At 37.1% G+C, this 16,013-nt stretch overlaps 1 protein-coding gene across 1 annotated transcript in view; it reads left to right on the top strand.

Moving 5' to 3' along the window:
• The window catches only part of RSPO3 (R-spondin 3), an 85,821-nt gene extending 71,853 nt beyond the window's left edge, over positions 1–13,968 (top strand). Inside the window, exon 5 of the mRNA XM_081094214.1 lies at positions 11,981–13,968. Within this exon, the coding sequence (XP_080950340.1) occupies positions 11,981–12,168 (188 nt within the window). The 3' untranslated portion in view covers positions 12,169–13,968. The remainder of the gene's footprint in view (positions 1–11,980) is intronic.
• The last annotated feature ends 2,045 nt before the right edge of the window (positions 13,969–16,013 follow it).

Raw genomic sequence — 16,013 nt, 5'->3', positions numbered from 1 at the left:
AGTCAAAATTATTTCCCTGAGACCATGATGAAGTCCTGCGGAGTGGGCTGTAGCCACTTGAAGCTGATATTGGAAAGGAAGTGGCTATTTGGCTGAGGGCGCCATAATAACAATGGGAGTCATTAAGACAAGTTGTTTGAAATACTGCGTAATCACAGCACACTTGCAAATGTGAGGATAACACCCAAAGCCTCTCTCACTATGCCTGTCCTTCCCCAACTCTTCCTCCAATAGAAGGACAGGTATGAAATAAAGAAAGGAGAGCATTATTTATGTTTCATTTAATTTCTTCAACAAGTATTTATTGGGTAGCTAGTATATACAGGGTCTTGCCAAAGAGAAAGGCAAAACTACCACTTTCTTTGTGGGGGGGGGGGTCTTTCTTTTAAAAAAAAAAATTTTTATTGAGTTTATTTAAGAGAGGAAGGGGGAGGGAGAGAGAGAAACATCGATGATGAGAGAGAATCATTGATTGGCTGCCTCCTACATGCCCCACATGGGGGATCAAACCCAAAACCTGGGCATATGCCCTGACCGGAAATCAAAACATGACCTCCTGGTTCGTAGGTTGATGCTCAACCACTGAGTCACATGGGCCGGCCCAGAGCAATGCCATCAGTGCTGATCAGGTACGTGGGTTTCATAAGTTCTGAGGTTCTCTGTGCACAAAATGAACCAGGAACCCACTCCACCCAAAAATAACCTGTCCTATGAGTTGTATTTTTCTCTTTTAATATTTTTAAAGGAAATCCAAATTAATTTTGAGATTCTATAAAGACAAGTTTATCATATATGAAGTTATTACTACATTGCTCTTCCTAATATTACAAAAAATAAGAACATGGTTTAATATCACCTGACAATTTGCAAAAGGGCCTGGATATAAATGAAAATTCAGTAGATAATACATTACGATATACTTAGGGACCCAATCAAAACCATGGAAGGAAATTAATGAGTTAGCAAAGAAAGAGGAGGCAAATTGGGGCTCTAATGAGAATGTCAGTTGGGAAAATCCACCTATAAAAGGTTGAGTGACCAAAGAATAAAAGTAATTCTTTGATTTCTTCTCCATTAATCAGATGCTTATTAGAGGACCATGTTCTGTTTGCCCCCACAACATTTTGAAAGTTTTCAAGGAACAAAAATAGAGAAGCTGCATGCCTTAACAAATGGAAAAACATGTTCGATAAGAACAAGTTAAAAGTCATATAAGCTAGCAAAATCTCTTTGCTTTAAGGGCTCAAATTTCTGAAGGACTCATAAATACATTGAATATCCTTTCATACACATTGAAAATTCAATTAGAAAACAGGCTCTTGGTCTTTGAATTGACATTTTTCAATCCATCAGGAAAATAGAACATTTCCATCTGTGGTGGGAAGGGACCTATAAATAAATATGTTCATAAATATTTATATAGACATACACAAACATACATACACATTTGTTGCACATGTGTCTATTCTCTCAACTCTCCTCTACAATAACCCACACCAATACAATAATTTTAAAAAAGCACAGTGAAAACTGTAAAATGAGAAACAGTAAAATATTACTAATCTTGCTTAATGATAGGGTTGATATTTCTAGATTATTAAACTTTCAACTGCCAAAAAAAGTTAAAATAATTAAATCAGTTGTGTTCCATTCAAGTTTAGGCAACCACTATTGATGAAGCACTATAATTACAGGGAGCTATCTTGCTGGTTATGAAAATGCATGTGGAAAGTATTTCTAACTAAGAACAGATATTTGCAGCAACAAAGAGAGAGGGAGAAAAAGTATCTTAAAGTTTGCATTATCTTCCATAGGATCTTATTTATATTATGAATGAAACTTATTTTTTACAAATTATAATATAGTAGAGGTTAAGTGAGGTTTTCCTGTTTTCCAAACTAGTTAAAAAAAATCCATAATTTGAGATAGAGTTGGTAACAAATAAGATAACACTGAAACAAATTGAAAACATTTGAGAATGTAATAAAGCTGCATAAAAATATTAGCTTGACATAGGCAATCAATAAATAGCTGAAAATGTGAAATTATAGCTATATAAAAGTGTGTGGCATCTATACTAAAAATATCATGGCGTCGTGCACAGTAAGAGACTTGGAATTTGTTTTTCTCCCTGTGATGTAATTCCTGATTAGAGTTACATTCCTCCCGCGCCCTCCCCGCACAGAATAGTAAAAAAGCTTCAAAGAAGAGTGGGCTATGGTAGAATGAGAATTAGACAGCAGAGGCAACGAGTGTATAAAATGATGAAAGAGATCAGAATAATATCAACATTTCTTGTATAATCAATCACTGCACATGTGTCATCAAGTATGAGGCCACCCCTTCCTTGTCAATACAACCAAGTAGACAATTTGGGTAAGGGAGGAAGTATAGCACAGTCAAACATGGCTATCAACACTTCTTTTTCTGTCTCAGAAGAACAAAATTCTGAGACAAGTTCTTGGAGCAAACAGAAATTTATCCAAATGAAAATCAAATGATAAATGCCAAGAGAATATTCTTTCTTTGGAATTCTTTCAGTTCTTCAAGTTAACCAGCTGGAATGAATTTTCAAGTAGCATTCTGTTCAGCCTTTTGAAATGAAGGACTTTCCTGTTAATTGGAAAGCTATATTTCATCAAAGATGAAGACAGTGCTTTTGGCTTAGTGAGTCTCTTTCTCTTGGAAAAAAAAAGGGGGGGGGGGACATGAGGGTCGTCTGGTGGATGTTTACCATAAACAGATTCCATAACATGCATTTCAAATATGAGAGACTGACTGTGAGCCTCCATATCTAACTAAAGAAAAAAGGGGAAAATTCAAATACTGGTGTTATTCTAAGCTCTGCATAGAAAAAGCTACCACTGTGCTCTCTAGTGAAAGAAAAATGTAAAGAAGCAAAAGAAAAAATCAAACAATATCATTAACTTTCAGAATCAAATATTGATACAAGTGAGGTTGGGTGTTTTCTAAGGTAAATGGATTTGGTAAGTTAATAAATTTAAGCATTCTTTGTTATGTTAACTTTAATATGTGCTATTAGGGCTGAGGTAATGATTTTCAAGTCAGATTTAGAGTAAGAAAGTAAAAATTCACTGGAAACAAATACTTTTAAGACTCAGATTTTCAAAGCAATCTATACTTTAGGCAGTACTTTCAATTTATTTGACTAGTGATATATTAAATAAAGTTGTTACATTTAATTTTAAATTGACACAAAATTAGGCAAACTAATTTATCACAAAGAGTGTGAAAAGTTTTTAAAACAATTATAATGAAATATTAAACAGTTTTTTCAGACTTCTTAAAGAAATCACTGACAATTGTGTATTCTGCTTTAAAATAATTTCATAGAAAAACCTATCCATGATGCTACTTACATACTTTAAGTTTGCCACTATATGTATGATAGGATTTTTCAAAGAGGTTATTTAACTGTTTTTTTAAAAATATTTATATTACTGAAGTAGATTTTTAAAGGATGGTATGAAAGAAATATTTGACATAAACATTTCATCTATTCACACATGTTCTCCACCTTGAGATATAAGGTAGCAGCCAGCATGAGTCAGGGCAGGCAGTGAGGAAGGGACAAGGTAGAGTATAAGTTCCAAAAAAGATAAACACATCATTTCCATTTTAATATAGTCATTCATGCTTTGAGAAGACTGGGCTAAACGCAAAATTTCAGGGAGAACACTTGACAGGCAGGCCCCAATGGTTTTTGAAACAGATGAACCAGCCACACAACTGTCCAAAATGTAGATAAGCAGTATCACAGAAGTTTCCTTATTATAAGTTCATAAACTGTATACAAGACAATCAAAATATAGAGAGAGTCATCTTTTCTTAAGGGAGCAGTAATATTCATTTTACAAACGAGTCATGAATTTTATGGCAAGAGTAATAAACAAAATTTGACTGGATTCAATAGATGAAATCCATCAGCACACCCTTTGACAACAATTAAAAATCAGAATATTTACACGCTTATCCAATGGATACAATTGCCTAAGACCAAAGATCTAGTTCCAAACACATTATACGAACGTGCTTAGATCCAGAAATTTTCAACATGTAAATGAATGTGTGCGATTTGGTTTCTGAGAGTTTTGTAATCTAGCCTAGTGTGGTGGATGGAATTTCAAAGTCAAATTAAAGATTTTGCACTGAAAACTAAAACACTGAAATGGCTAATTTCAAATGGACTTTTCATCAAAAGGTGGTTGATCCAAGAGAAATACAGTAAGTCTACATAAAGGAATACTAAACTTTTTAAAAAATATTTTTATTGATTTCAGAGAGAAAGGGAGAGGAAGAAGGAAATAGAAACATCAATGATGAGAGAGACTCATTGATTGGCTCCCTCCTGCACGCCCCACACTGGGGATCAAGCCTGCAACCCGGGCATGTGCCCTGACCAGGAACTGAACCGTGACCTCCTGGTTCATAGGTTGACGTTCAACGACTGAGCCATGCTAGCCAGGCTAAACTTTGTTTTCATAGCACATTGTAGCAGCGTTGACAGCTAATTTTTTTAAACAGCGGTAACTAAGAATACTAAACTTAAAATAGTTATGTAATACAAATTGTAATGTTGTATGTTTTTAAAAATATTATAAAATGAAATACAGAATAACCTTTACTTTTATAATGAGTACATTGTAAATATTGCAAATAGTAAATTTCTAGGCACTTTTCCTCATTGCACTTTTAAGTATCCTTTTATTACTAATTTCCAAAAGAAAGGCATTCTAGTATGCAATATTCAATATCTTTAACAGTTTCTTTCAAACTCTAAAGTCCCATTTGAACACAAGGAGTCCAGGCTAGATTCCTGGGCAGCAGGAGCAATGAGGTGCAATGGAGTTCCCTGGGATGATAAGGCTATGGAAACTTCTGTTAAGACATCTGACTTAGTCTTTAGTGTGGAGTGAAATTATTGGAACAACCAAAGGGGAAAAAAAAATCTATAAAGGCCTATTGACATAATCAATTTACAAGGAAAGTATTTTATTTGGCAAAAACAGTTTATTATGCTAATCCAGATTATGGAAATATAGATTTTTTAAATGTGATTATTGATATTTAGGAGGTTTACTGTAAAATGAATCGATAGGACTGCATTCAAACCTCAGAGGAATTTTACATTTGAAAGTCATACAGTATTTTTTTTCTCCTTTTTTGTCTTACGTGTAAGAAAATATAAAAATCTCTGATAATTTTATTAGGATTTCAAAATGTAATGGTGCTAGTTTAAATGTAAAATAAAGTTTGTAAATTAGATATGCCATATAAATAATTTCAAATTACATATCTATTGTATCTTACCTCTACATGTTTGGGGAAGGGTGAAAATACAGAAAAATAAATATACTTGTGGCAATAAAAAAAAAAAATGAAGAGAGTAGAGAATGAGGTAACTGAATGGTGCTGACACAAAATGCCATTAGACTCTGATGGGTGACTCGCTGCTCAGAAAATTCAAATTTCAAGAGGGTAAATATGTTCTTCACCTTAATTTTTATAAAACATCCGTTTAATAAATTCACACCTGGACACTTTTTTTTCCTCAGTAGCTTCAGTGTGAAATAAAACAAGGACCCCATGTCACACTGTGCTCTGCGGAGACATCATGTGGGAGCAGAAGAGTACAGGGGTTAAGAGCCCTCATTTTCCTCACCTGTTAAAGAGGGTTACAATAGAGATTGTAGACACGGTGCTCTTGCTTAGAAATATGCCTGATACATATAAGTATTCGTTAAATGTTTGTTATCATTACTCTTCCTATTTTTAAAAGCAGCTCTCCAAGTCATCACATCTTGATTAAATTGCAACAGGTTACTAATGGGAAGTTTTTGGAGCAAAGAAAATAGAATTATATATAACCTCATGTAGAAAAAGATCAGGGTGAGAGCAAGCAATAAAGAAGGCATTTTCAGGGTGATGTATAAAATATCTGGGGCCAGTAAATATTGTGGGTTGTGGTGAGTGGCGTGCAGGGGCCACTAGGAAGAGCAGTGTGAGGCTATGGAAATGGATGTCACCAGGCAAGGACCCTGAGTGCATGTTAAGAAGCTTGGGTCTATCGTTTCACTTCCTAAAATTTACTCACATTGTCTCACATCAGGACAGTCTTAGTTCAGAATTCCCCAAAGCATGTGACACAAATAGAATGCATCTCTTAAACTGGCTCTTTTCAATTGGTGGCAAAATGCTATTTCCATCTTAATATGTCTTAATGATCACAACCAACTTTGCAAAAATGGGTTGAAGGTAATTTTCCCAAATTAAGAACATCTAGTAGAGTGTGTAATGGTGTGTCAAATTATTTCTCTGTGAATAATTAGTCAGAAACATCTTGGAAGTTAAATAGAAATGCAATTGAATTAATTCATGTATTAAAATTATGGAGTAGATACTTTCAGGTAGCTTTACATTTCAATTTAGATAAATTAAGTGCCCATTTTAAAGTTATCTATTATTTAATTTTCCATCATGCTGTTATAAATTTCTAGGTTAAAATAATAGCCAGGAAATAAGTATTTCTATTTTATTAAAAGAAACATGCAAACGAAAGACAAAAGATTTGAATGCATTTCTCAAATCAGTTCCATTTGGTAATAATGTAGCTGAGAAGGAATTAGCCTTGCTGACTTTCAACTATGTTCTTCACCATTGTCAAGCCCTTCTGTTTATATATAATCCACAATTCAAATGCCTTTAAATGTATATCATCTATACAATAGATCATATTTGCTGAAGTAGTTATAATGTAGCAATTCCCCTGCCTTTGAAAATTAACTAAAAAGAACAAAAGTTGGAATTTTCATTCTCTATACATAAAAATCCGGTACAACTCTACATTAAAAAATCATCACATTAACTGCATTTTCACACCATGTGTGCCTTTTTTGAAGTGTATAAAGCCATGGGTGTCCAACAATTTTATTCCATACCCAATAAAGCAAAAGGCCTAGCAAAATTTTAAATTTGAATGGGATAATTATTTAATTGGGTTGAGTTTTAAATTTAGTGATATTTAGTTCTCGGAATAGAGTGTGGGATACATTTTTAGCTTTTTGAGAAAAAATAGGTTTGTCTTGCCGCCGAACCTACTTAAAGCTCAATGGCTCCCCTTAGTGGTGTCTTTTAAGAATTTCACTAAGCGGTAGCTTTTCTAAAGACCTACTCACAAGACAGATGTTTCTATCCAGAAAATCATGGGCTGATATTTATTTTTAAGTAATTTTCAATGAATCAGTTCTATTTTTGATTATATGGAAGTAACCTTTTTGTGCATAACCTTGTTACATTTAAAGGGGTAATTGAGCATTTTCTATGGTTTCCATTTTCATTTGGAACTTAAATATGCAATACAAAACTTAGGAAAAATAACTCATCATTTTCTTCTCTCTTTGTTCCCTTTACATCTTTATGCTTTCTAGTTCATATTTCTACTTGAACAGGTTTTCTAAAGACAATTAGCAACTAATGTTTATTTTGTATCTAGGTACCTATGTCCAATGTACCTAACCAGAAAACCTGCCTTAAGAATTAGTAACAACATGCCTGACTGGCGTGGCTGAGTGGTTGAGTGTTGACCTATGAACGAGGAGGCCCCGGTTCAATTCCCAGTGTAGGGTGTGCAGGAGGCAGCCAGTCGGTGATTCTCATTGTTGATGTTTCTATCTCCCTCTCCCTTCCTCTCTGAAATCAATAAAAATATATTTTAAAATATTAGTAGCAACAATAAGCCAAAAATATTTGCTATCCATTGGGAAAATATATAAGAAATTAAATAAGAAATTATGTGATGTGAAATAAATTTTGAGCATATATATTAAAGAAAATTGGACCATCTGTTGATCTCCAGCTATGGTTCTTAAATGTGCTGCACATCAGAATCGAATGGGGGTGAACCTGTCGTTAGCTATAGGTTCCTGGACCCATCATTAGAACTACTGGATCATAATCTCCAAGGGTGAGGCCTAAAACTCTGCGTTTTTAAAAGTCATCTATGCTTGGAAACCTGGTCTGCAAAAGGCCCTAGGAAGTGCTTACATAATGACTCTATTTTTGTATTAATGAAACATTAATTTTAGAATCCCCAAAATGTCAGTCACCTATTCAATTATGTGGTTCTGGTTTGCAACAAAATCTTAGATAATATGTAGCTATATCGTCTGAATACCAGTCACTGCCTATACTCCTGTATGGATTCTTACTACTTACGAAGTATTTATGAAATAGGAAATAAAGTTATATCTCAAAACATCTTGTTGGCCTTTTAAACTAGTCACAGAAACACTGCAACTCTGCCCTGCTCTCAGGTTCTGATACTTTCCCTTGCCCAGTTTTCAGAACCACTGGTCCTCAGGACAAACTCCCAATATGGCAATCACGCCCTGTATATCGTTCCAGTTTCTCTGGGTAATATCCTATATATAAACCATGATCAAACCAAGGAAGGCTACTTTCAGTTTTCCAGATTCACCATGCCCTTGCGTGCCTTCATGCTGCTGACTCTGCCCCTCAGACCTTCTTCCCTCATCATCCTGGGAAGCGCTCACTCATTCTTTAAGGCTCAGCTCCAACATCACCCCATCGGGGGAGTCTTTCTCCATCTCCATTGGCAGAGTTCAGTGCTCTCCTTTCTGTGCTCCCAAAAGGATCTTGTGCATACCTCTATTTCAGTATTAGCTTGTGACTCTCAGTATTGTGTCTGTCTCCCTATCTCTCTTGTATCTCCATGTTTTAGCACGATTTCTAGCATGGAGTCAAGGTTTAATTCATGTTTGTGGAATGAGTTAATGACATTCGCTTTCACTTCTCCTGTGATTAATGTGTGCCAGGCACTATGCTAAGTGCTTTGCAAGCATCTTGTGTAATCCTTACAAAGTTTAGCAAGTATTAATGATTATCTACATTTTAAATATCAGGCAATTAATTCTGAGAGATATCAACAATGTGAGTGCCAAAAGTCAAACAACAGGTAGTGGCAGGCCTAGAATTTGAGCACCATGTTATTCTGACCCTAAAGACAGTGGTCTACAACATGACCCCATAGTGCTTCCCTGTAGGAGCTCAAATTGTACTTGATTACTAAAGGAAATTTCCCTTTTGATGTTTTCTACCCAAACACCACTCTTTTAGCTGGAACAGTAAGGGAAGATCAACATTCTTTTAATCATAAGAACCATCTACAGCCCAATTCTGACACACACACCCATGCATGACACACACACCCATAATCAATGAATGAAAATACAAACACATACATGTAAGATTGTGATAACTGGAATGCTTAGTTTGCAAAATGACCCCCCAAAATATAAAAATAACTATTGACCACATCAAGGGAAAGTCACCAGAAGAGAAAAAGGAGGCCTCTCTAATGAAAACCTTGCAAAATTTTCCAAATCGCACATGATTTTTAATGGACTACAGCGACTCTTCTGCATTTCTATTTTATTTCTTAGACAAGAGGAAAATATATTATTTATGCAAAAGGGTAGTTAGTGTTTCCAACCACGAACACATGGCCTGTAAAAAATAATAATCCCATTTTTCTATTGTGCAATAGCTCTCTGTTGGGCAACAACAATGTACAATGTGCTAGTTTCCTGTTACTTTACTACAGCCTCCCCTTTCACTCACCGCCCAGACTAAATAGCTCTTCCCTGGATTATAAAACTATAATACAAGCTACTTCCAAAAATGTTTCTGCCTGTCTTAAGAAATAATCATATCAGTTTGCTAATAAGCAGAAATGCACTGTAAGTTGAGTATGTTGTCACAAGTGGCTAAAAAACATATAAATCAATCTGTGACCAGGAAAAAAACAATATATTAGTTATGTGTTCAAAACATTATGGTTGGGATCACAGCTGTAAGATGTTGGACCATCATCAAGAGAACAACGTCAAACACTGAACTTTTGGATGATTTCCATAAAAGTAACATTTTGTTTGGGGTCAGTAGTTTTTATGAAACTTTGGAATGATTTCCACTGACAATTTTTTTAGAGTTGAACTTGAACACCTCCAAAATGCTCCTCAAAATGGAAATCTTATGTAATCTAACCTCTGTAGCCATGTCCTTCTGAAAACCAAGCACATACCATGAGAACCAGCATTTCATTCTTTCAATTTGTGAGGCTTTCTGAAAATTAAACTATGCTACATATTCAGTACGGTAAATTTACTCTTCATTTTTCTCTGTTTAGTTACCAAATGCAAGTCAACACTTCCAATGAGTAGTATTTAAAGCCAGTATGGGGGAAAAAACAAGACAAAACAAAACATGGATTTCTTCCACAGAGTCTTATCAATCCAGACGTATTCTTTTAAGCGAAAAGAAGAATGGAATTAGTGCACCAGGCCTCACAGTCAACTCCAATACTTTTTGTTCATCTTTACATATCCAAAACAATTTGATATTTTCTGTACAGTGGTCTGAATTCCCATTTCCATGAACTGTTCTTTTACAGTCCAGAATTTGGAGGTGTGTTACGTTGAGCCTAACAAGGCAGGTTTTCATAAAGTAACTGGAAGCTTTTGTAAATATAGTCTCAGACAAAGCGAGTTGTGGCATAAAATCATTAATCCAAGGAGACTGTATTGGCTGAGTACACATATGCACTATTAATAATATTGCTCCCTGGGATTCTGAAACCAGAACTCAAGGAAAGGAAAGCCAAACCACTGAATTCAATATTTGCAGCCTATTTCAGGACATGAAAATATTTTGGTTCTCTCATGCAAATAAGTTCCCCAAAATACCTTTGTCTAAAGTAGCTTTTTGTAGACAGAGACTAATATCAAATTTTACATGGCTTAGTAGGTGGGAACATGAGTTATCAGAATTTGTTCTACATCAAGGAATAGTTGGTTCCTAATTTTCATTTACGATGATAATTGAATTAGTAATTTCTCATTGGGATTTATGTATTAATGGATGCTCCTAAAATCATGCTCTCAGAAATTATTTTACATTGTTGACTGAATATGTAAAATGTTTACATGGCAGTAAAACATCCAGTTAATTCACTATTTGGAAATAAATAAAAACAATCGATCCTATTTTATGCCAGGCTCATGCACTTTAATTATATTATTCTCTTCTAAAATGTTCAGCCGTTCTTCAATGCCAACAGAAATTCAGTTCTTTACCCAAGCTCCAGTCTACCTCACAATATGCCTTTCCACATAAAAAGCTTTAAAGTCATGTTGATTCCACCTTGTAAAATGCCTCATGGTGTGAACCTGACATAAAATCTTTGCCTCAATCCCAGCTTAATGTCAGAGACCTCCACGGAAGCCAATAAATATACAATAATTATCGGCTCACTTGATTGAATGATACACAATGTCCCTGCCCTTTTGGCTTCTACTATAGGGTTATTGGTATTATAGTCACCACTGCCCCTGGAAATGAAGATCAACATACAAATATTCATGTTAAAGTTATCCTGATATTCTTCATGAACTATTTCTTGCTTATTTGTTATATAAATTAGTTCTAGTAGATGGCATGCAGATATTGACAGATTGCAAATATGTAAATGCTACTTAGAAATTTTTGAATATAAAATAGTGCCTTAATAGGAGCCAGATAATATATACTCACTGATAAATTTCTTATGTGGCAAGAAATCTTCAAACTTTCTATTAAATATCCATAAATACCTATCAAGTAAAATATTACCAAACTTATAACAATAAAAATCCTCTAGAGTTCAGAACTATTATCTACTAATTGCTTCATTATGTTTTGTATGTGCTTCATGTTTATATTGCTTGAAATATAATATGGACTTAAGAAAGAGTAGTTGAGTGAATGATTAAATAGTAGATATTTGGCATCTATGAGTACAGTATGCAACCCAAGAAAAAAATCAACTCTTTTTAAAAAACTTAGAATAACCAAATAGAACATAATTGAATGTATTTTTTAAAGGCGTATCCTTTCATTTCAGGAAAAAAAGGAAGGGAGAGGAAAAGAAAAAAACTTAATAAAGAAGAAAATAAGGATGCAGTGCCTGATAACAAAGGTCTGGAACCCAGCAGAGAAACCCCAGAACAAAGAGAAAATAAACAGCAGCAGAAGAAGAGAAAGGTCCAAGATAAACAACAGAAATCGGTATCCGTCAGCACTGTGCATTAGAGGGTCCCATGAGATTGTCGTAGATTCGTGATGCTGCTATCTCCACCCGATGCCCAGGACAGGGGAGCACCAGGATAGGTGCTCTAGCCATTAGGATCACAAACGGACAATGTGTCAGTTACTGCTCGGTCCAAACAACATTCCAAACAGTTGTTTTATCTTCACACAAGCATAATTACCAACATCAGAGCCCAGAGAAGGGATGCTTTCGAGTGGTTTTCGTACTTGCTTCTGCACATTTTTAAGAGACAAGAACGTTTGTACATAATCCTCAATAGGCTATAAGTTCTAACAACCTAATGATGACATCTGGAAAAGCAACATCTTTTCCCTATTACAAAAAATATTTTTTCAAGCTATTATTTTAAGAAGGAAAAGATAGTTCTGCAAATTCAAAGACACAGTATCCCTTCAAAACAAATAAGAGATCAGGGGAGAGACACATCTTTCCAAGGACAGTGTTGTCTGTCCAGGAGATTCTAGAGAGTGCTCCGATGCTAGGGCCTGGCATTTGGAATCCTAAGAACTATCACCACATTAAGATCAGTTCTATTGCCCTCGTCCTGTCCGGCAATAGAGTGCACCTAGAGTTAAATATACTGTCTGGGACTGGAGAAAAGCAAAATGTGGAAGAAACCATAGAGTTGGAGATGACTTTTGTGCTTTCCAAAACTGTGAAGGGTTGTGATTCCCCGGAACAGGCCTCCAGTCTATGTCAGCACTGTGTGGTTCAGCCTCTGCTACCCCTTGGGTTATATAAGTCTGTAAACATGTACCTGTAACTTACTTCCAAAAGCAAAATCATACTTATTAGAAGATTCTGATTCATAGAACACAAAAACTAGAGCAAGGAGAATATAACATGTTTGCAAAGTTATGTGTTTTCTTTCTCAATGAGGGAGAAACCATTTTATTACCTGCTTAATGGTCCACCTGAACTAAGAAGGATGCTACTTTCTAACAAGGTGTATCTAGTAGAGGGGAAAGCCACCACAATAAATATATTTGTTGATAGTTTTTAAAGTTTGGTTCATTTTGTTTTATTGAAAAGTTGTTTCTCTTACAGTCTCGTGAATTAGAAAAGATAATTCTACATCCTATGTAAGTCAGAACATATTACATTTCATTTGCTTTTTTTTTTTTTTAATCCATCTTTGGACATGAGCCAATGGAGATTTATTTATAGGGCATTAGGAGATATTTATTCAATTTATATTTATTTTCTTATTTTAATCAACAAATTCTGGTTATAGATGTAAAGGCCTTCCTAAATTATTGCACTGCTTTATTGCTTAGACATTCGCATCTTTTCTTGCATGTTGGTTTCTCCTGCATCGTGGACATTTGACCTTTTCTTCTCCATATTTTCTCAGTCTCTGGGCCTCTTTTGGGGATTGAAGTTGAAAGGACAGAACAGGACTGATAGCTGTGTCCTTATCCCCTCTTCCAAGAAAAAGCCGCTGAATGTATCAGTTACTCAGCCTGCCCTTATCTCAGCCAATGGGAAAGAGGGGAAACTAGCCCAAGGCCAAGAGTATGCTAGCCACCAGACCCTAGCTGCACCCTGCCCTTGCGTCACTAGCCCCCAGCCCTCACTCAACCAACCGGAATCGGCCAAATCAGTGGTCAGAGTGTGCCCCCACCCTCCCCACCCCCCGACCCCAAGCCCTATAAAGTCTTTGTTCCCTTGGGACTCGGGGCTCTCTCTTACATCCAGTAATGGAGGTGGCGGGGGGGGGGGGGGGGGGGGAGGGGACCAAGTCCCGGGCTTGAATAAAAGACTCTATGCTTTTGCATCGGACTCGGCTCCCTAGTGGTCTGTCTTGGGGGATCTTGAAATCTGGGCATAACAGAAGTCACCTTAGCTGAAGGCCTCACAGAGGACACAGCCAGCCTAGGGCAGGAAGGGGCACCGCAGTGTGCAGCACAGAATCCTATGACCCGCCTTACCCTTCCTGTTGTAATGGAAGGAGGCACAGTGCCAGAAGCCGGACCACCCTTGCTGCTTGACACTGCAGGGAAGTCGCTGCAGGGAAGAAACATCTGCACAGCTTATGTTTCAAGGGACCTGGCGTATATGACATGTGTTTGCTCCCCCTCTTAGCGCTATGTGCTTTAAACAGGACGACCTCCCCAAGAAAGGTTGTTTCCCCAGGTGAGGATTTTTCCCCAGAGTTAACAGGACTAAGGAAGAGAATAAATCAGCAAATCCCCCTAGTGTTACAGAAATACCATGTACTACTTATGAAGGACTTGGACTAAGACTGTTGGCAATAAATTTGGGACTTGTTGGGCCCACATCCCCAGGGGTCTGCCCACCAGGGAAAGCACCAAAGCCTATACCCCTGGAGATCCACCGACACAGGGCAGTCCCAGGGAAGGCAAGCAGCGAGGCTGGGAGGACATAACCTTTACTGGGTAGGAGAATCTCCTTCAGTCACTTCCTTGTAGCCTATCAGTAGAGCAGTGACCTTGGAATAGCTCTTGTAATGGAACACAGAGATTAACCTAGATTAGATTAAAATCAACAGAACTAGATAGAGACAGGATTTCTGGTAAAAAGGTCAGATAAGAAACAAGGAACTGTAGAACGTTACCCAAAACATAACATGATGTGATTATAGAGGCATGCTTATAGGATCAAATGGTATAAATGTAATAGGAGAAAAAAAACAGAACCCGGCTATGATGATCACCTGAACGCTGCCTCCGTGTCCTTCCTTCTTCGCCGACTCCGTCCACACCTTTGGGAACCCCTGGACCTGCTGGGGCTGGACCCCAACAGCACAGCTGCTCTGTCCACCATGCTTCCTAGCCCCCCAGAGATCACTGCTTTCTGAAGAATTTGCAATGAACTGGGCTTCTGGCTGCCTCTCACTGGTCACTCTTTCCCCACCAACTGCACTATCATGTGGACTGATGGGCTTACTTTCATTTCCACTTCTCTTTTGCTCTTCCAAAATACAAACAACTTGAATGATGTATTCCTGTTTCTTACTCTGGTGATTTTTTTTGTCCACGAGAGAAAAGTATTTCAACTAAGTAGATCTAGTCCCAATGTATAAATATAATTCTATCTTCAACTACAACTTATGTTTCCAGGGATAACCAAAAACCGTTCCTACAGAGCTAGGATAGGTGGAAGTATATTCCCCTGTTCTAGAATTTTTGCTTGGTTTCAAACACCATCTTTGTTCTCAATCTTATCTAGTCAAGCATAAGTGGCCAAATTATTTTTGTGTATCTATTTATGTTTGTCCTTGTCTTCGTTATTTCAATAAGCAATTACTGGGAAAGTCCATGCCTGTATTTGCAGTGCTGGGAAGGGGTTAAATAAACCAGGACCCCAAAATGTGGCACGTGGCTATCATGTCTTCTCATATGTTTTGACAAGACTTTTACCCTGCAGTCCTCCAGATAATGGCACACCATCTAAATCCTTGATGCAGTACTTAAAAGCAGGAGTATTACAAAGGAAAGTGAAATAAAAACTAACATTAATATTTATACACTAGCGGCTTGGTGCATGGATTCGTGCACCGATGGGATCCCTCAGCGTGGTCTGTGGGGATTGAGCCAAAACTAGCAGTCCAACGCCACTGGCACTGCTGCCTGCCACTTCTGCTCATCCTGGCTCTGCTGTGCCTGCCGTGGGCTCGCACCCAGTCAGTCCTGATGGAGAGAGGCTCGCAGCACTCGCCAGCCATGAGTCCTGCATCTGGCGCCAGTCCCGAGGGGTGTGAAGGGGGCCAGGACGTAATCAGCTCTCCAGGCAGGCAGTAGGATGCCCTTGACAGCCTGATATCCGGTTCTGTTCCGCTGATGTTCACGCCGATTGTCCGGAG

This window comes from Myotis nattereri (assembly GCF_964212035.1).
Source record: "Myotis nattereri genome assembly, chromosome: 6".
NCBI lineage: Eukaryota > Metazoa > Chordata > Mammalia > Chiroptera > Vespertilionidae > Myotis > Myotis nattereri.
This window is presented reverse-complemented; position numbering and strand designations above follow the sequence as displayed.